Below are 21,745 nucleotides of genomic sequence, written 5' to 3' on the forward strand. Positions count from 1 at the left end.
ATCTTTGTTCTTTTATCCTTGTCACAAGTTTTCTTGCCATTTTTCCAATGTATGTATCATTGCAGGAACACGGAATTTCATAGATGACGTTTTTGAGATTCTCTTTGGTCGCTGTTTGTTTTTTTACCAGAATGGACCTTAAGGTATTGTAGGATTTCCTCCAGACTTTTATGTTAAATTTTTTGGCTATGCTTTTGAGTTTTTCACTAAAGAGTTGTGGGTATGGTAGGTAAATGGTGGTAGTGGTGGTAACTTTCTGATCTTTTCTTTCTGTCATGGGCTTCTTCAAGGAGTTTTTGATGAAGGAGGAGGTGTAACCATTCTGTTTAAAACTATCTATGATCTTTCAGCATTATGCTTTTTGATGGATGTCTTATTGCAAATGTTTTCTGCTCTCTTGTTTAGGCATTGGATTATGCCATGTTTTATCGAGGTTGGATGATAGGACTGGAAGAGTAGGTATTTGTCCGTGTGGGTGGGTTTTCTGTATAGAGTTGTGGTTATTTGTCTTGCTTGTTTGCTGATGAGTACATCAAGAAACAATAAACTGCTTTGTTCCTTTATTTCCATAGTGAAGTGTATTCTTTTGTCTACAGAATTGAGATGTTCTAAGAAGGCTGGTAAGTTTTCATGGCCATGGGACCAAATAATGAAGGTGTCATTCACATAACATCTGTAGAAACTTGGTTTTATTGGTGTGGATTACAGGGCTCTTTTTTTCAAAGTCTTCCTTGAAAATGTCTGCTAGGATTGGAGAGAGTGGTGATCCCATGGCTAAGCCATCTGTTTGTTTATAGAATTCCTCATTGTATTGGAAATAGGTTGATTGTAGGCAAATGGTTGTTAATTCCATTATGGCATCTTTGTCTACATTCTCTCTGGCAAACTTCATACTGGCCTTGATGTTTCTCTTAGAAAGCAAAGGTTTCCTCTTTAGGCAAATGGTTGTTAATTCCATTATGGCATCTATTTCCATATCTATTCTGTGTGGTAGAGAGTTGTCATTCAGCAGTTGTTGTGTGGTGATGTGAAGGGTTTCTGAGGTTGGAACATTGGTAAATGGACCTGTGACATCAAAACTGACCATAATATCTTGGGATTTGATGTGTATCTTTCTGAGTTGTCCTATGAAATCTGTTCAGTTTTGAAATAACTACAGTGAGACACTTCTTGTAGCCATCTACCAGTCTCTAACATCTGTCTAAAGAAAGTTTGCCCCACTCCTCAATGCAGAATTCTTTCAGCTGTGAGATGTTTCAAGGATTTCTTGCATGTATAGCTTGTTTCAAGTCATCCCACAGCATCTCAATGGGATTAAGATCTGGGCTTTGACTCGGCCATTCCAGGACTCTCCATTTCTTAGTTTTCAGCCAGTCTTTGGTGGATTTACTGGTATGTTTTGGGTTATTGTCGTATTGCAGGGTCCAGTTCCGCTTCAGCTTTAATATTCTTACAGATGGTCTTGCATGATCCTCAAGCACCCTCTGATACACAGTAGAATTCATGGTGGATTCTATGATTGTGAGCTGTCCAGGTCCTGCTGCAGCAATGCAGCCCCAAACCATGACACTTCCATCTCCATGCTTCACACTTGGTACGATGTTCTTTTCCTGGAATGCTGTATTTGGTTTACGCCAAACATGTCCTCTGTTCTGGTGTCCAGATAATTCAATTTTGGACTCATCTGTCCAAAGAACATTATTTCAGAAGTCCTGGTCTTTGTCTACATTCTCTCTGGCAAACTTCATACTGGCCTTGATGTTTCTCTTAGAAAGCAAAGGTTTCCTCTGTAGGCAAATGGTTGTTAATTCCATTATGGCATCTATTTCCATATCTATTCTGTGTGGTAGAGAGTTGTCATTCAGCAGTTGTTGTGTGGTGATGTGAAGGGTTTCTGAGGTTGGAACATTGGTAAATGGACCTGTGACATCAAAACTGACCATAATATCTTGGGATTTGATGTGTAGCTTTCTGAGTTGTCCTATGAAATCTGTTCAGTTTTGAATGGGATGTTTAGTGTTTCCTTGTAATGGAGATAAGATAGGTACTAAGAAAGTAGCCAGTTGATGGCAAGGTGAGTTTTGAGTACTGATTATAGGTCTTAGAGGTATATTAAGTTTGTGTACCTTAGATAGTCTGTAGAACTGAAGAGGAAAATTTTCCTTGGGTCTTAAATCTTTGGTTAGTTTTTTGTTCATTAAGCCTTGTTTCTTTAGTTTGTTCACCATTCTATTGATGAGTCTCTCTGTCTTTTTTGTAGGATCATTGGTGTTTGTACAGTAACTGTTTGATCTTTGTGTTATAACTGTTGTCGTCTAGGATGATGATACTGTTTCCTTTGTCTGCTGGTTGAATCTTTATGTTGTTGTCTAATTTTAGACGGTTCAGTACACTGCATTTGTGTTTAGGGATGTTCAGTTTTGGTTTCTTGGCCTTCCTAAAGATGGTGTAAGTGTGATGTCAGAATTGTTCAGCCATAGGGTTCGGGAGGCTTTGTGCAGCAGATTCTAAGGTTGCAGCTATGTCAACAGTTGAAACTGTGCTAGGTTGGATGGTGAAGTTTAGACCTAGATTAAGGATCTTATTTTCTGTAACATTTAGTACCCTTGAACTGTGATTGTGAACTATGTTTATAGACATAGGATTATCTGGTTTGATCAGTCTGTTGAATTTTTGAACTTGTTTCTTTTTTATGTTTTCAGGATTGGCTGTATAGCATTTGATGTAGAGGTTAAGGATATTTAGTGCTCTAATGTTTGTGGAGAAAAGTTGTTGGTGAAGTTCAGTATATTGTATTCCAGTTTTGTTGGTTAGATGGTGCTTCTTCCATCTCTGTTCTTTTATATGCAGTTTCAGGAGGTGTCTGCTGGTATTGTTGAGGATCTTTTTTATCTTAGTACATCTGGTGAAAGTAGTTTCTTTGAGTCTCAGAATGTTTGGGATGACGTAGAGAGTTTTAAACAGAATAGTTACACCTCCTCCTTCATCACAAACTCCTCGAAGATCATAACAAAAAGAGAAGATCAGAAAGTTATCACCACCATTTACCTACCATACCTACAACACTTCAGTGAAAAATTCAAACACATAGCCAAAATATTCAGCATAGAAGTCTGGTGGAAATCCTACAATATCTTAAGGCCCATTCTGGCAAAAAACAAACAGCAACCTACCCAAGAGAATCTCAGAAATGTCATCTATGAAATTCCGTGTTCCTGCAACAATACATACATTGGAGAAACGGAAAGAAAACTCACAACAAGAATAAAAGAACATAAATACAACACAAGACTTATGAAAACACAAAATTCAGCCATTGCAGAGCATGCGACATCAACTGGATACAGAATAAAGTGGGAAAAAATTAGAATACTCAATACATACAAATTCTGCAAGACAAGAAAAATCAAAGAACCGTTTTATATTAACACTATTAAACCTTCACCAAACAGAGATTCTGGACTAGAGGTGAGTAACCTGTGACTGCCATTGGTTGAATCTACAGGAAATCTTTCCTCCAATCAGAAACAGTGGTAATCCAGCCAATCATTGCACTCTCTCCACAATCCACCAGAACACTATAAAAGACTGACAACATCTACATACACGCTAACTTGAAGATAAAAGACAGAAGACTTTCAAAACGTTGTCCTCTACACTTGTGTCTCCACAACAAGCAGTTGCCATCCATTCTACAAGGTTTCATCAACATAAGAGTTCACATGTGCAATGTTCAGTTGTCATGAATTAGATACTGTAGGTGGTGCATTACTGTTTGCATGCCAACTTGGTTAATCTGAGATAATGTTAAATTGGAAATTAACTACTTTGACACACTATGTAAAGCAATGGATGCTATGGTTAAGATATTTTAAACAATTTTGTAAATGCTAGCATAATCTATAATATATTTACATTCATAATTCAGCAGACAAAAGGCATATTTTTTATTGATTTTGCACATTTACTCCTGTGTAGTATATTTAAATATCTACACTACTGTTTTATAATAGCAATGATGTCACAGTAATTCAATGTTTTATTAAGAAATAAATTAGAAAAGGTATTTGTCTGACAGGCAAAGTAAAATTATAAAACTTGTTCCCCTGAATGTTGGGTGAGATGAATTAGCCAATTAGCCACACCTTCTCTATTCTTCTGTTGACTAATTTTCTTGTCCTCCTTTGTTCTTAAAGTTTTAGAACATATGATCAACTCTTGCTTTTCTTGATCTCTTGAACATTAAAGCTGTTTTATCTTATAGCAAGTTTGTTTTGTAAAGATGGAACTACTATTAATTGTTTAGTGCTTCTCTAAGAATCACTTTTATTGGCCTTTGTCTCTACTGGCTGTGTTGTATCTTTGCTTTCAGACATTGAAGCAACTTTTGATACTGTTTGGACACAAGATCTTGTTAGAAAGATCTATTGCTTTGACTATCATGGTCATATTTGGAGATGGCTTAATAACCATCTGCATGACCTCGCCCTTCCTGTGAAAATTCACAACCTTTGCTCCTCTAAAATGACAATTTCTAAAAGAGTTTCTTATGGATCCAAACTCAGACTCTCTTTGTTCAATATCGTGCTTAATGATATGGTAGAATGTCTTAGAAGTGTTGATCTGTATGACATTTATACTGATGATATTTCTTTCTGGATACAAGACTTGTAACTTTGTTTCTTAGTGTCATTATGTAAAAAATACCCTGGAGTTTTTACAGACTTAGTCTACTGCTTGGAAGGTATGCTTCTGCAACATTAAAATGCAAATATGTGGTATTACTGTTCAGAAATATCAGTCACATTCTTCTTCTTCAAGTATCTTTGATATCAGGATGTCAGTAACTATGCGTGTTATCCTGTTGGAAATGAACTTGTAAGGTTAAAATGTTATTCTATACTTTATTTTAATAAAAGTTTTGATACCCATATCAACCATCTTGAGATAAGCTTTGTCTATTACTCCTTGGGTTCTGAATGACAAATCCCTTTACTTAAGTACAGAAATCTGTCCAAACTTAAGTTTGACTGTGTTTAATATAATACTTTCTATGCTTTTCTACTACATAGACATAATATTATTTAACACTTAGCTTTATGAATTTGTTTACCTATGATGTATTGAACTAATACCCTAGTTCTACAGTTTATATCCTCTAAACCTCTTTTAGCATTCTCTTTTGTTACAATAGACTTGCATCTTCTGGCAAGTTCCTTAGTTGGATGTTTTATTTTTCTTATTCTCTTGACAAGACTCATTACTGCTTTGAAAATTAGAAGGTACGATGCTAATTTGCCTTGAGTGAAGCTGTGAACTTGTAAACTTGATTATATTCTGCAGAAGATCAGACAAGCCAATTCTGTGTAATAGCTTTATTATAATACACTGTTGGAAACTTCTAATCATGTTATTTTAGTTAGACAACCTATTATACTTCTTATCATCAGTTTCAGCACACTCTTAAACAATGGCCCACTTTTATTTTTTTTGCTGTACTAGGATGTTTTTTTCATTTACATATTTTTTTACTGTTTAAGTTACTCATGCTGTTGTAAATTTTCTTAGACTTAACTCTAGTTCATTATAGCTGATTATACCAGGCAACAACAAAAGAAATTTCCTCTGCTACTAGAAAAATGCAACTGTTTCTAAGTCATTTATTAGTGCTAATTTAAAAATTTGTGTTAAAAATTATTGATCATCTAGTTTTCAAGTTATAATAGATTTATGCAAAATATTCTTATATGATGTGAAAGGAATAGTATTTAACAATGTTCAAAAACCACGCCTAATAGAAATACCAGTTTGAAAAAGCAATGAGTGTAATAATATTATTTGTTAAAAATACATTTATGTTTTGTTCAAAACTTCCATCATGGTATTATCCTTTGTTCTAAAATATCTGCTTGACTTGTGCCTTTTGTGTTTTATGTTGTAAAAACCAATAATAATCTTTCATCATTGCAGGATTCCAGCATCCTTGATATTGTTATTTCATTATAGAAATATTTTGATGGAAGTGCTTACCATACTCACTGCTCACTCCACTTAAATCATTTGGAAGTCTACATGGGAGTGTAAGGAGTGCATCATTAGTGATATCCTAGACCTCATTTTTCTGTAGTTCTTGAATATATTGCCAATCTTTACAGCATATGTTTAATTTTTATGATTTTTTAAGTAATTTTTGGCATTCAGTTGAAATGATTTATAGGCATCAAGCTTTTTCTGATTAAGTATTGTTTCAAATAATTATCCATCAGCACTTTTCGATTCTGTGGCCCAAAAAGATATCTCCTTTAATTTTTCTTCACTGATTTTTGAAAACATTTCAGACAGATATCTGAAACCATCACAAACTTTCTTCATTCCTTTTACAATATTTTTTCATGAGTTCCAATTTAATATGAAGATGAGAAACACATTTTGAAATTGACACTCAATTTTCTGTTACTTTGGTATGTAATTCCCTCTCACTGGCCTTTCCTTCCTTTTTTTTAAATGGTTATTGTCATATTGACTGCCCCAAAGACACAAAAAGCAACAATGTTTAGTATGGATCCAGGACAATGTCTCATCAATGTCTCACCTCCATGATTACTGACTCTTGCTTTAAAACAAACTAACTTTTGATGTTGCATTCCTATTCATAAATACAGATTTGTGTAAAAGTTTTGTACTTTGTTGCAGAAATTTGGCATTAATTTGATAAAACATAAGATGCATACTTTATGAAAAATTATAAGATTTAAATGAGGTAATCAACCAAAATTTCTCTAATTTTTAAAATATTCAAGAAGTTTTTTTGAACAATGTTTTAGTTGTGGGCAATTGCTGTAAGTTTTTCTTTACATTAATTGGATTGTCATATTTTTGTTTAGTGTTCAGACAAAATTTTCTTTTTATATAAGTGTCTTTTTTAAAATTATTAGTATCTTGTATTTGTCTGAAAAATATCTCTCACAATTGTTTTATTGAAATAGAACCATTTCTTTCTAACGAGATGCCAATTTTATGTAACAAATTGCTGAATTTTTTCCAACATCATGTAGTTTCTCATCTTGAAAAGTACAAGCTATAATTACAAAATTGCCTACCTAACTAGATTTTCACTTTGAAACAAATAAACTTGATATTGCAAAGAAGCAAACTTTTAAGACACCTTCAAAAAAAGTAAATAAACAGGTAGACTATATAAAAAGTATCTAGGAAAGACATCATCCATATCCCATTTAGTACACCCATGCTGTAGACTTAGCAGGAGTTCAGTAACTTTTAGACCACCATGTGTGTTCTACTTGTGGTAATCATATTTGATGGCCTCAAGTATAATTTGCATGCTTTGATAAGTTTCTGTCATGATAACATCATGAGCAACAGAAATAGATGGCTTAGAGTTTCCATTGTGCAAAAGTACAGCTTTTAAACTAACTTTATATGAGTTGATAAAAATCTTTTACTCTGGAAAATAATGTTTAATACTTAATTCTTCCATTAGTCCATCAATATTTGTATAGTAACTAAAGGATCTTGAATACTGTGGTGAGACACAAGACTTTGGTAAATTGAAACTTGTTTTCATTACATTACAGAACTTCATGTGCATAAAAGCTTTTGCTAATCTTCATCCACCCTCTAATGCATTAAAAAGTTTTCTTACTTAGACTTATTAACCTTTATATTCCCTTAGTTCAAGCTGCTTATTTAGCATGCATAGCATATGTGATGACTTTCCACTAATAGGAGCATAACATATACTCTTGGAGCAGCTGGCTCCCTCCATGCGTTTTCTATGTATGTCAGTTTCTTGATTGGTACCATACGAGTCAGACATATTTCATGTGTAATTTAATTTTCAGTACTGATTACACATAATTTTTCTTTTTTTGTGTGTATGTATGCTTTCATTTTATCTTGCATTATGTTGTGATACAAATTTATGATATAGTACTTACTTTCACTCACAAGTTTGGCTATTCTTGTTTAGTACTGCTCTCTACATGTAAACTTTTATTTATGCATGCCATAAACCTTCTGCTCTCCCCACATTTTGGAATTGCAAGAATCCAATATGTCTGTCATGGAAATCATCATGCATCACCTCTTCATCAATAGAAGCATGATATATTTATATGACACGTGACTCCCTCTAAACACCTCTACTACACCATCAGTTTGAAGTTTGGTCATTAGAGGATATCCTAAAGTTGGGCATGTGGACTTTATATTATGCATTTGTTTCACATTCTTTACACCATATTGCTGTTTTCTCTTCATTGGTATTTAACCTTCCACCTATTGCTATTCTTCAGGCTTCTTTGTGACTTTGACTTTTTAAGTTTATATTCTGCTTTTCCTGGACCTTGCTTCATTATATGGATCACACCCTATGGTGAGTGGTACTTGACTAGGTATTCTTCAAGTTTAAATCCACGTGGTAGAGCCATGTTGACTCATGGTTTATTATAAAAGGCTTTGCAATACTCACTGTTGACATAACATGATTTCTTGTAGGTGGTTAACCTTGTGATATAATTACTTCATAAACTTGCCTGTTTCAGACTTACTTTGCATAGACTGCATGGACAAAGCAGAAGGGAATAACTGTCTATCCCTGCCATGCCTTAAATTTAGTAAATTGATATAGTCTGCTTTTCAAAATAGGGTTTCTTGGTCACCTGTTGCAATGTCTCAGGTAATAATGTTCCTCCAGCTTCTCCACTGCATTCTCACCCCTTTTCATCTAGTGAAGTATGGGACTCCTTACCACTTTTCATTTCCAAGTTGCTGGGGTTGTCAACCATGAAGGCATCTTCCTGAATCAGTTTCACACAAAAATGGCTATAATTATTCAGTGGAGTGTAAGGCAGTGGTGATCTTTGGATTTAGATGACATGCTGTCTTTCAATATGCTATATACACTCACTAAGGAGTGACTAAGGAGGGAGATGTCGAAATGATGTTCACTCCTTCAATTAGGAGCCCTCTTCTTACCCACATGTGGTTGTTGGTACCCTGTAGCTGGGTTTTGAAGTTAAAGAAGAACAAATCAACATTAGTCCTCACATATATTTATGGTTGTCTGTGTTCCTCCCTTCTGTGTTGTGGGTGACAGTAGAGGTAAGGGGGATTGCTCCAGCTCTGTCCTTTCTGCTATTCCTCATTGTATCTTATTCTGAGGATGTTATAGTTTTTTGTGTGGTTCTGGTCAGTTTTGTTGTTGGTGGAGCTATTAATAAATTTACAGACATCTTTTTGATATCAAATGTTGGGTTCTTGGATTGATCAGTCAAAGCTAACATATGTCATGCTTTGGAGCTGGAGGATTCTTGTTCCTCCCTGGTCTCTTGAACAAGGGTTTTGGATTAAGTTGACTCATCGAGTATGGTCCATTGTTCCCTATCCACTCTACTCTTAGGGGCACATCCCTTGATCTACTCACTTTTATACTTTATGAGATTAAAGTACACACATTCAGTCATGTTAAAAAGTTAGGACACCCTATGAAAGCCTGTGTATTTTTGTAACATTTTTGGATATATAGATATTTAATCCCAATTTCAAAAATACTGAGAGATTATAGGAATATAGCTAAACAATTAAAACTGAAGAAATGACTTTTCCAGATCTTCTGTAAATGTAATTCTACAAAAATGCATAGAATAGAACTGAGGAAAAAGTTAGGATACCCTACTCCCTAATAGCTAGTGTTACCCCCTTTGGCTGAAATAACTGGAGTGAGACACTTCTTGTAGCCATCTACTAGTCTCTGACATCTGTCTAAAGAAAGTTTGCCCCACTCCTCAATGCAGAATTCTTTCAGCTGTGAGATGTTTCAAGGATTTCTTGCATATATAGCTTGTTTCAAGTCATCCCACAGCATCTCAATGAGATTAAGATCTGGGCTTTGACTCGGCCATTCCAGGACTCTCCATTTCTTAGTTTTCAGCCAGTCTTTGGTGGATTTACTGGTATGTTTTGGGTTATTGTCGTATTGCAGGGTCCAGTTCCGCTTCAGCTTTAATATTCTTACAGATGGTCTCGCATGATCCTCAAGCACCCTCTGATACACAGTAGAATTCATGGTGGATTCTATGATTGTGAGCTGTCCAGGTCCTGTTGCAGCAATGTAGCCCCAAACCATGACACTTCCATCTCCATGCTTTACACTTGGTACGATGTTCTTTTCCTGGAATGCTGTATTTGGTTTATGCCAAACATGTCCTCTGTTCTGGTGTCCAGATAATTCAATTTTGGACTCATTTGTCCAAAGAACATTATTTCAGAAGTCCTGGTCTTTGTCTACATTCTCTCTGGCAAACTTCATACTGGCCTTGATGTTTCTCTTAGAAAGCAAAGGTTTCCTCTTTGCACATCTCCCATGTAATTAAACTTGTACAGTCTCTTTCTGATTGTAGAGGCATGCACTTTCACATCAACAGTAGCCAGAGCCTGCTGTAGGTCCCGTGATGACATGTTAGGGTGTTTGGAGACTTCTTTTAGCATCTTGCGATCTGCTCTTGGGGTAAACTTGCTTAGACGACCAGACATGGGCATGTTGGCAGTTTTTTTGAAAGTCCCCCACTTGTTGACTATTTCCCAGACAGTGGAATGGCTGATTTCAAAATCTTTTGGGATATTTTTAAATCTCTTACCAGACTCATAAGCTGCTACAATTTTCTTTCTGAGGGCCTCAGACAGCTCTTTTGCTCTCACCATGGTGTTCACTATCTCTTCAACAGTCAGGAACACACCATACTAAATGTCTGTTGTTTAAATAGGGAAAGCCTCATTCCAAAAGCTGAGTAACGATCTTCTAATCATGTGCATCTGGTGTGATACACCTGTGTGTGAGTCGAGCCATTTTAAGTGGGAATAAATATGGGGGTGTCCTAACTTTTTTCTCACTTAGAATATGCATTTTTGTAGAATTACATTTACAGAAGATCTTGAAAAGTCTTTTCTTCAGTTTTAATTGTTTAGTTATATTCCTATAATCTCTCAGTATTGTTGAAATTGAGGTTAAATATCTATATATCCAAAAATGTTACAAGAAGTGATGCAGCTCCTCTTATTAGATATGCACATGCAATATCTGGATATTTAATTTAGTTTTTCCTGAATATCCATAAATATTAATCATGAAAACTAACAGTTAGTTATATGATCTTTGGGGTCATGCCATATCAGGGGAACTGCAAATAGCATATTTGCTTTCTTCTTATTCAGTAAATTTGTCAAGCTCGATGTTCAGATTCTACATGTGCATGTTTTTCTTCACTATTTTACATTATATTTACCTTACGTGTAATGTTTTCCCTTTATGAAAGTCTAATATATTTTCTACAAATGTAATGGAAACTGTTTTGGGTGATTGATTTTTGCACTTTTGGATATTACTCTGGAGGCAGCTAGTGCTTCAAATGATTTTATAAAAAGTATAAAATAATTTATGTTTACAGAACTAGAACTTAAGATTTTAAAACATAAGTTTTGCAGAATTTAATCATATTATGAGGATGATGCCAGGCAAAGTAACCAACTGAGTGATTGAGAAAGAACCGGGATAAAGGTATCTGACCCCACCCCTATTATTTTATGCTTAGTTGAGTGACTTCTTGAATGTTCTAGCAAACTGAATATGTGAGAGTTTTGTAATTCCTGGTTGAAGCCAGTGAGAGTGGGAATAAAGTAAGAATGGTATGATTTACTACAGTTATATCGGAAACACACATTGTACATGAACGAAAAATTTGAAAGTCAGTGTTTGAAGTCATCAAAAATGTATGCCTTTTTCCTGTTAACTTGTCTAAGTAAACTTGATTTTACAGTACATCTAATGTATTGAGTTGATTGCATGGTATTTCACATAGTGCTGATAAATATTGAGATATTATAATAACTTAAAATTTAGAAGTGATTAACAAAGTCTTGCTACATCTTTTTAGAAATCAGGACAATCAAATTACCCCAAATCATTTGCATTTTCTCCAGTATCAGAGTTTTTGTTGTCCAGTGTAAATTACACTTTTAAGCTATCTTTATGATGATAATATTGTTGATTTATTAGGCATTGGATCTTGGCATACATAAATCATTTATGATTTAAAACACACAATCTTTTTTTATCAGCAGAAGAAAAAAAACCAGAATAGTATGGTACTAGTAGATGCAGAGTGACTAGTGAATATAGGTAATTCAGTTTGTTTTTTTATTTTCTGTAAAGTGATTTACTAACTAGCTGTACGCCTGTTGGTGCTATAGCTTCTTTTATAGAAACTAAATGTTGTCAGTTATTAATATTATAATTTTTATTGTAATACTAATAAATAATACTAAGTTAGTGTTTTACATAAGTTTTAAGACTCAGTTAATACATTATTTGGGGATAAAATGAACAACTTAATATTTAAAAGACTTTGTACTATTTATTGACTCATTAAGAGGCTGGTTATCTTTCTTTTTTTTCCCCATTATTGAATAATTGTGTCAGTTTATTCTCACTTAATCCTTCATTTTTCCAAAATGAACAAATGAAAATAAAAGGTTTCACTTCATAATTCATGTTTCTAAAAAACTGCAAATGAGTCTGTACCTTCTATTCTGATGCAAAAACCTATTGATTAGTTGTGTGGTTATAATGTATCACCATGTTAACCTGGCATTATGGCACACATACTATAGTTAAGCTATGGTTATTACATTGTGTTTTCTTTTAAATAACAATTTGTGTTTAATTTTCTTAGCAAAATGAGGAAGCTGGTACCACCACATGAAAAGAGTTTTACAATTTTCTACTCCTTGAAATAACAATTATCAGTATTAAATTAAATACAGCTGAGTAATTAACTTCATTAATCAATAATCTATGAGTACCAATTACTTTTATCAGTCATTTAAAATAATGGTTAAATTGAAAGTACAATTAAATCAATTAATATCGTGAAAATAATCAGTTAATCAAAACTAGTTTCTGTTTGTAGCTTTTAAATTATTTCAACCATCCAAGTTATCAAAATGTTGCTATTATGATTTTTCATTATTATTTTCAATTAATTTTCATTCTAGATGATTAATTTCACAACTTACAAGAAATACTCAATTTATTAAAAGTAGTATTTCTGCTTTTTATAACTACAAAAATCTCTTTTAAAAATAATTGATTATTTAAGTGTGATCAGTTAATCAGAATGTCAATTAATCAGTTATAAAATTCCATAAATTGCTCAGATCTAGTCATAACATTCAGGAGATTACTATTTGAATAATAGTAAATTATTTAAAATGTTAGCATATTGTTTATCTTTTATTTTTGTAATGCTTGTTTGTTTTAATTCTTTGTTTAATATATTTCAAAAAGCGATTGCTTCTGTGGTAAAGATTGGACATGTACAGTACACTTAAATAAACAAGTAGCATGGGTCATTTACAATATTCAGTAGAAGATTTCCTGTTGTACATGTATATTTAAATACTGCTCTTCTTGTGCTAAGTTAGTATGTTTTTTCTTTTATAAGTTGTTTTGTGGGATGTTTGGACATTTAAAAAATAACAATATTGAATTAACATAATACCAACTATATTATTATTAAATGCTTAATTTTCCAAATACTTAGACCAATACTATGAGATAAAAATAGTTTGTACTTTGCTTTTATATATTAATTTATGGTGTAAACTATATTTATTTATCCAAACAGGTGCCACATAGTACACATGATTAGGATTGTTTATGTATATATATATATGACTGGAATCTTCTAAAGACAAACAGTGAAGGCAGTATGCTCTAACATGAAGACAGGTGTAATACTTGCTTAAAAATGGACAGTTGTTCAGAAATAGACTTTTCCTTCTCTATTCGAAGTAAGAATAAAACTTTCCAGCCATCTCGCAGTGCTCCAAAGAAGGCAACAGCAGCAGAACTAGATAATAAAGATCCAGATTCAGATAGTACAATTTATTCCAATGACTTTATACTTGAGTCAGTAGCAAGTGAGAACACCCATAGTGACACAGAAATTACTTTATCAGATGGCCATGTGAAGTCTAGCAGTTTGGAATCAAGGTAAGCTTCATCATTTACCAACATAATCCTTGTGTAACATGGTTAAAAGTTGTATTAGTCATGTGACTGTTGCTGTAGAGAATTAACGAAGCATTCTTGTGATTATATTGTATCAACTTCATTTTTTTTTAAATTAAGTTGTTTTATAATGTAGTAATATTAAGCCTAGCATTACCGAATGAAAGTAAGTTCCTCTGATATTCTACCTTACTTGGTTTGGTGTACATGTGTTTGTGTGATTAATGGATATTTATAATAAAGTCATGGCTTTATGTGAAGAAAGTGAGAAAAAATTGTACTTAGAAATTAAAACTGAAAATTCTTTGCTGTTATTTGTAATCCATAATCTGTCTCTCTTTTCTTTGTTTTTTTAGACTTATTACCACTATTTGTATTATTTTGGGTATGTTCCTGCTTTCTGTGAGGTAGCCTTTTCCCTAGATTTACTTTAGGTTGAGAACATGCAAGATTCTTTTTTCAGATTACAGGGAATAAATAGGCAGTTAACTATGGATTAGAGGATTTTCAATTATTTGATTCACACTGAATTGACTTCCCAATTAGCTTCTTTTCTGGAATAAATTATTCATGAGTTCAAGATCCAGCTTTTGCCTACTCAATGTCTTTATAATCTAAGATTTCATAATACTGTCCTCTCATAAACTCTATCCATTTTCATTGGCTCTGTAATCCCTCAAATTTTGTATGTTTATACTTCTTCAAAGCTAGGAAGACTTGTTAAAAGACCACACTTTCAGGATCTATAGTTTTCTTCTCAGATATTCCATCGTCATTTATTTTGCTCAAGATTTGGACTGTTCCACATGAATGTCAAGAGTTTCTTCCCTTGTTACACCATTTCTGTGTTCTAGTACTCACAAACACTGACTGTGGTCACATATATTAACAAGCAGGGGGCAGAGTGGAACTTAGTCTCACAGCATTCATTTGTTGTGGTTTTTCTACTTTTTCTACTTTTAATATTTCATTGTTTTTGACAGTGGCTCAGTCATCTTATGTTTGATACATTTGCAACAGAGCATATCATCTTATGCTTAACTGGTTTTTAATTCTGGGTGTAACCTCTTTAGAAATGTATACTTTTAGCTCACTTGTATAGAAAACATTTCTTTTATGTATACCCTCTTTGTTATAATCTCTCTTGGTTATTGGCCAAGATCAGTTCAGTTAGTACCATGGTCCAGTTCTTGTTGTCCCATGCGCACCTTTTTAGCATCCTTCTCTCAGTGAGTTATCCATCTTGAAAGGGTTCTATTCCATTACTTTGATTCATCTTCAACAATGACTTGCTTACCTAAATCTTCACAGTTGGCTGTTATATGGTCCTTTGTTAGTGAAGCATTCTTCTCTTCTTTGGATGGTCAAATGTCATCAGATTCTTGCAGATATTTCTTTTTGGCAATATACTTGGGACTCGTTAAATTGGGAAAGGTGCATAGCAGTTTTATGTTGTATGTTGTTAACCAGGAGTTAAAACAATTAGCATTTTGTTGTTTCCACAAGGAAAAATATGGTTCTACATAAAATAAATGGTGAGATTCATAGTGACTGCTATTGTCATTATTATATATGTAGCAACTTGCCAGCTGTGCATCACAAATTGCAATGCAAACATGGCCAAATTGGGCCTTGAATATATTAATCTTATTGGTGTATTATTTGGAGTTGGTGCCTTTGAAATCTGTGTTTTTGTTTTGTGACAGATTTAGTAATGTACATCTATTTTAATATCAATGCTTGTTTAAGTTAAATTTATATTTAGAAAGGTACATAACTTCTGCTAAATCTCTACTGTGAAATTCCCACCTTTTCACTAAAGTTATATAAGATTCTAGAGTGTAAGAATTGGCAGTATATATATGCATGTAAAGACTGGTATATTATCTATATTGTTGTGCAGGTTGAAGTTTGTAATAACTTTCCTCACACCCACCAATGTAACCAACATGAAGCATCAAGAGACAGTGTATGTTATTTGTTTGCAGTAGCTGGTACACTATAAACCTCAGAAACTATAACTGTGGTTATTGTTTGTAAGTTTTTAAAATTTTGTAAATAGACCATTATTTGTAATAACCATCATTGTAAATTCTGTTATTGATTGTATATTAAATTATATTTGTAATAAAAAAGAAACTGTGTGTATCAATCTTGTTGGGAAGTATCATAAATTAGATAATATCATCATTTATTTCATTTCTAAATCTAAATTACAATTTAATTCAGTTTTACGATATTTGATATTGTAATATGTTACATAATAAAATGGAGACTTGTGTCTGAGATTTGAATCAGAGACAAAATTTTTTACTCAAATTTAAATTGTAATTCAATATATCTTTATCAGTTCCAATAAGATTTGATCATGTCTGATTATCAAGATTTTCTTGCACTACCCTCCCTCAAACAACTAGAAAGGTATAACAAAACTGAATTGCTTGAAATTCACAAAGATTTAGAACTACAGGTTAAGAAATCAAGAGATAAAAATGAAATAAAAAGCATAATATTGAAATACTAGTCAATGATTATTTGTTTTCTTAGGAAGGATTAGAGGAATATTGTCAGTACTAGACAGTTTGTGTTGAGTGATAAAGATAAGTTAGAGATGCAGCTAAAACTCAAACAAATTGAGCTTGAACAAGCTCATATCAAAGCTGCAAAAGAAGAAGGACATCCTCATATAAAAGCAAAGAAAGAACAAGCTTGTGTTTAAGCTGAATGAGAAAATAAATGAATAAATGCCTGAAAAAGAAATTAAGCTGAAAGAAATGGAAATAAGACTCAACTGTGATTGACCAAAGCAAAATGACAACTTTGAACATAATTTATATGTTAAAGTACCACTATTCAATAAAAATGAAGTTGATAAATATTTCCATCATTTTGAGAAGATTGCCCAAACCATAGAATGACTCATCTAAAAATGGTCATTAATGTTTTAATTGGTAAAGCACAAGAAGCTTATGCCACTCTCTCTCTCCAGAAAATTATACAAATTATGATAGGGTTAAAGTAGCTATTATCAAAGCATATAAGTTAGTACTGGAGGCTTATTGCTAAAAATTTTGAGGTTATTGCAAGCAAGCTAATCAAACTTGTATGGAATCTCCCCATAAAAAAAGAGGTTTCTATTGTGATTCTATGCATATTGGCAATAGTTTCAACAATGCTGTACAAGTGATGACTTCAAAACTTACTTGGATGAAAAAAAAGTTGAAACACTATAGGAAACAGTTGCTCTTTCCAGTTATTACACTTTAATACATAAAATCACTTTTCTTAAAAAGAAATTCTTGCCATCTCAGCAAACAACTGTATCTGTTCAATCCACTAAAGTTGAGGATTCTTCCAAAACATTCAGCTCCTCTGGTTTGAAATCTTCTAACAATCATGATAAAACTTCATCAAAACCATCAAGGCATTCCTGTCTGCCATTTTGTGAAAAACACCTGATCATGTTATGTCTGACTGTTGGTGTTTCAAAAAGAAAAGGAGGCAACACTGAATGCATTTGTGTCCACATATGGATGTAAATTTATCAGATTGCCTAATGTTGTTGACTTGGCCATTAATATAAAGGCTGGTGTAGTCAGGAAGGAACTTGGGTCTTTTGTGTCTGTTGGTTCTGTGTCTTTGACGAATGACACTTTCAATCCCATACCCATTCATATTCTATGTGATACTGATGCAATTTAATCATTGTTGTTAAAAGGTATATTGTCTTTAAATTCAAATTCTGCCACTCATATTTTTCACAATATGCTGATGACATAGCTGTTTGCAGTGTGTTGTGAAATCCAAGAATTGCAAGCAGCAGAATAAATGAATCACTTAAAGCTATGCTTAATTGGTGCAACAACTGAAGAGTCCAGCTAAACCCACACAAAACCACTGCTGTTCCTTTCAGACACAGCTTTAACAAGCACCATAAAAATCTGAAAAAAGTACATCTTAAATTAGGCAACAACACAACTAAATTAAACTCCTATGCTAAATTTCTAGGAATAACTTTTGATACATGACTCTCCTGGATGCAACATTTCAAAATTGTTAACAAACCTGTTAGTAAGAGAATCTATCACTTAAAACTTATCACAGGAAATGATGAAGGATGCACACCTAACACTATCATTAAAATTTACAAAGCTTACATTCACCCTATAATTGAATACGGTGCCCAAATCACATAAAACATGCAAAAAAGCATAGCCAGAACACTTCAACAGAACAGAGTCCTGAGAATGGCCCTTAGGCTACCAAAGTACACTCCACTTAATTACATGCACGATGTTTGCAACATTCCTCTACTCAAGGATCACCTTATAACACTATCGTATAATTATTATGAGAACACAGAGACACGTAACTCCTTAACTGCTAAATTACACACCATGATAAGCACCCCACAATATCCTCATACAACACATACTTGGCCTCTAAGACATCATAAATTAATAATGAACACACCATGTCACTTTGCTAATTATTATTGATGTTTTTTACATTTTAGCTCTGAGCACAGGACAGGTAGAATATTCAGGGCCTATCTTGTGAAAGTGGGTTTTTTTGGGGTACTCCCATTTTCCTCCACAGAGAATTCTGAGGCACTGGGATTTATAGATCCCAGGCACTCCATGACTCTGACCAAGGGGTGTTTGAGTGATAGTTCATGGACTTGTATCTTTCCGTACTTCAGTCAAGTCAGTCCCTTATTCACATCATCAAACAATGTTACAACATTGGCCTTGCTTACTCTCTCTCCACCACCTTGATCCGACCAGATTCCTACGTTCGCTATTCTCTGAAACTACTTCACTACTACAATCTACAGTATCAGTCGAGTAAAACAAAAACAAGCTGGACAGAACATTTCATCCAAATTCTCAATGTTTAAGTCTAAATTTTTTTGCAAGCAGGATTAAGGGGGATATCAGTATCCCTGAAAATCCCAGTTGGAAAGTACATCTTCCTGTAAAACTAAACACCTGCCACAATATTTGTTTTTTTTCTGCCACTCATGAATCAGTTATTGCTCAGGGTATTGAAGATGGTTTTGTTAATGTTTCTTTTCATAACATTTATTTGGAATCAGACCTAGTTTCTAGGCCAGTTTTATTTGGATTATAACCCATTCTGCCAGTTAAAGGTGTATCATTATTGTTGTGAAACGACTTGGCTGGGGTAAGAGTTGTTACCAGACCTAAAATGGTCAATGAACTGATAATTGTTTCATCTAAGGATGATTTTGCTGTTGAGGAGAATCCCAGTATATTCCCCTTGTGTGCTGTGTCTGAAGTTCAGGCTACAAATTAAGCCCAAAACAAATGATTAACACTTATCCATATGGCAATATTATAAATTTTAGACATTTTTTGGATCCATTGAGGATCTTGTGGATGACTGTCCTATTGATGGTTCCTTGGTGAATGACAATGAGGGGAATGAGGGATCTGGTCACCTGGCAAAGTTTGTTTAGGTGAAAGCAAAATGATCACTGAACAAGAAAAGGATCTGCAGATCTCTTCACTATTTAAATATTCACTCCCAGTATATGAACTGCAAAAAGTTCCAAATGGTTATTTTTATTAAAAATGGTGTGCTTATGAGGAAATGGAGACCACCAGATGTGCCAATTTTAGAGAACTGGGCTATAGTTCATCAAATCATTGTTTTAAAAGCATATTATTCTGAAATAAAAAAGTTGCTCATAAACTCCCCATGGGAGGTCATTTATGTGTGAATAAGACGTGACAAAATTATTTTGTCATTTGGCCATTATTTTGGCTATTTCTGTTGGCCAAAAATTAGGCAAGATGTTCCTCAGTTTTGTAAAACTTGTTATATCTGTTAGTTGGTCAGAAAACTTAACCAGAATATTTTTGTTGGTTCTTTGAAATGTATCCCAGCTTTCAAAGAACCTTTTAGTTGTGTAAAAGTTGATTGTATTATGAATTATCCAACTCCTACCAGCAATTAAAGTTTATTGAGATTTTTGGTAAGGGTTGGTTATTCCAGGAAGTTTTGTAAACATTTTGTTGACATCACTGTACCATTAACGACAAATCCATTGAGAAAAAGTCAAAGTTCAAGTACTTTGTAGCATGTCAGTTGTCTTTTGAAAAGGTCAAATCTTTATTGTGCACTTACTCTGTATCAATGACACCTGACTTTCATATGCCTTTTGCATTAGCTGTTGATACCAGTGATTGTGGTACTGATGCTGTTCTGTTACACTCACACAAGAAAGGTTTTGAACATTATTATATATATAAGTAAAAAATAGTTAAAAATTGTCTAATGCTAATTTTTAATTCTTTAAGGAGGAAGGTGTGAAGGATTTGGTATCGTATATCTATTTTAGTATCAGCATTTGTTCAAATCAAATTTACATTTAGAAATATAAATAACTTGCACTGTTAAATCTCAATTTTGAAATTCCCACCTATTCACTAAAGTTGTAGAAGATTTTTAAGTATAAAAATCAATAATATATGTATATGTAAACACTGGTGTATTGTCTGTATTGTTGTGCAGGCTGAAATTTCTAGAAACTCTCCTCATACCTATAAATACAACTTACAAATGCATCAGTAATTAAGAGGTACAAAGCAAACAATTGGTATATACAACAGAAGTGTAATCATAAGAGTAAACAATATGAGTATACAAATATGATCCAAGAAAAAAATGGCACAATTGAAATAGTTAAATTAAAATAAGTGTAGGTCTAGTGAAGATTATGATTAAGCCTACAAATTTACTTTATCCTCTCTAGCCCTTCACACTCCCATTTTTTGGAGAAGATAACTTCCTCTTTCTCAACTGAAGTGTTTGTCAAACTACCTAAAATACCCACTGTACCCAAACTTCCCTTATACTCTCTCGTAAAATATCTCAGGAGACACATATTCCTTATCATGAAACAGTTTAAAAACATTATGAAACACTTACTATACCCAAATTGACCTGAAAGTTATTATGAAACCTAATTTCAGATTTAAAACATTTTCACCTGCACAGATTGCCCATTTTACACATCTCGTCTGTGTATACATGTGTGAAGGCTGCAATGAAACCAAATGATGTATTAAAATACAAGTATGTAAACACATGGGCATATCTATAAAAATTGGAAGAAAGGTTGCCCAAACCATTCTATCTCCACTATCTATAAGCACAGTACAGAAACAGGATATAAGAAACATTATATATAAAAACTCTCCTCCTGTCCCTAAGTAATATGCAAGCTTTCCTATATTTAAACTTCCATGAATTTAACTATTTCAGTTGTGCTGTATTTTTGTTTTCTCAATTTTTATTGTATATGCAAATTGTTATACAGTTAACTATAATTCTGTTGTGCATAAATTGTGCTGTGATTTAGTGCCTTTCTACCATATTAGGAGCTGGAGTGCTAACTTCAAGAAGAAAGTTTTCCACTTACTTACCCCCAAATGATAATACCTTATTTTCTTATTTTTATTTCAGTTAATTTTTCTTCATTACTTTGGAGAGCAGTCACCTTCCCACAACTGCCTGCAGGCAGTAAATGGTGATAGGCTTGAGCATCAACATCTTGCTCTCTTAATCTCTATTCCTAAAAATCTATTGCCACTCTTGTATTTCTTATAAGAGAGTGGCAAAAGGAGG

General features: G+C 33.5%; 1 protein-coding gene across 16 annotated transcripts in view; it reads left to right on the forward strand.

Annotated features, from left to right (window-relative positions):
- Positions 1-21,745, forward strand: part of LOC143230313 (uncharacterized) — a 136,225-nt gene that overhangs the window by 10,578 nt on the left and 103,902 nt on the right. For 8 of the 16 annotated variants that reach the window (XR_013016385.1, XM_076463617.1, XM_076463622.1 and 5 more), the window contains exons 2-3: positions 12,139-12,196; positions 13,704-14,071. Coding sequence is in view for 14 of the 16 variants with exons in the window: in XM_076463617.1 (XP_076319732.1) it covers positions 13,827-14,071 (245 nt within the window). In the remaining 2 variants the exon portion in view is untranslated. Of the gene's footprint in view, positions 1-5,970; positions 6,081-12,135; positions 12,197-13,703; positions 14,072-21,745 lie in introns of all 16 variants that reach the window. The other 8 variants (XR_013016382.1, XM_076463619.1, XM_076463614.1 and 5 more) reach the window with 4 other exon arrangements.

The sequence above is a fragment of the Tachypleus tridentatus genome, chromosome 10 (genome assembly GCF_004210375.1).
Source record: "Tachypleus tridentatus isolate NWPU-2018 chromosome 10, ASM421037v1, whole genome shotgun sequence".
Lineage (NCBI taxonomy): Eukaryota > Metazoa > Arthropoda > Merostomata > Xiphosura > Limulidae > Tachypleus > Tachypleus tridentatus.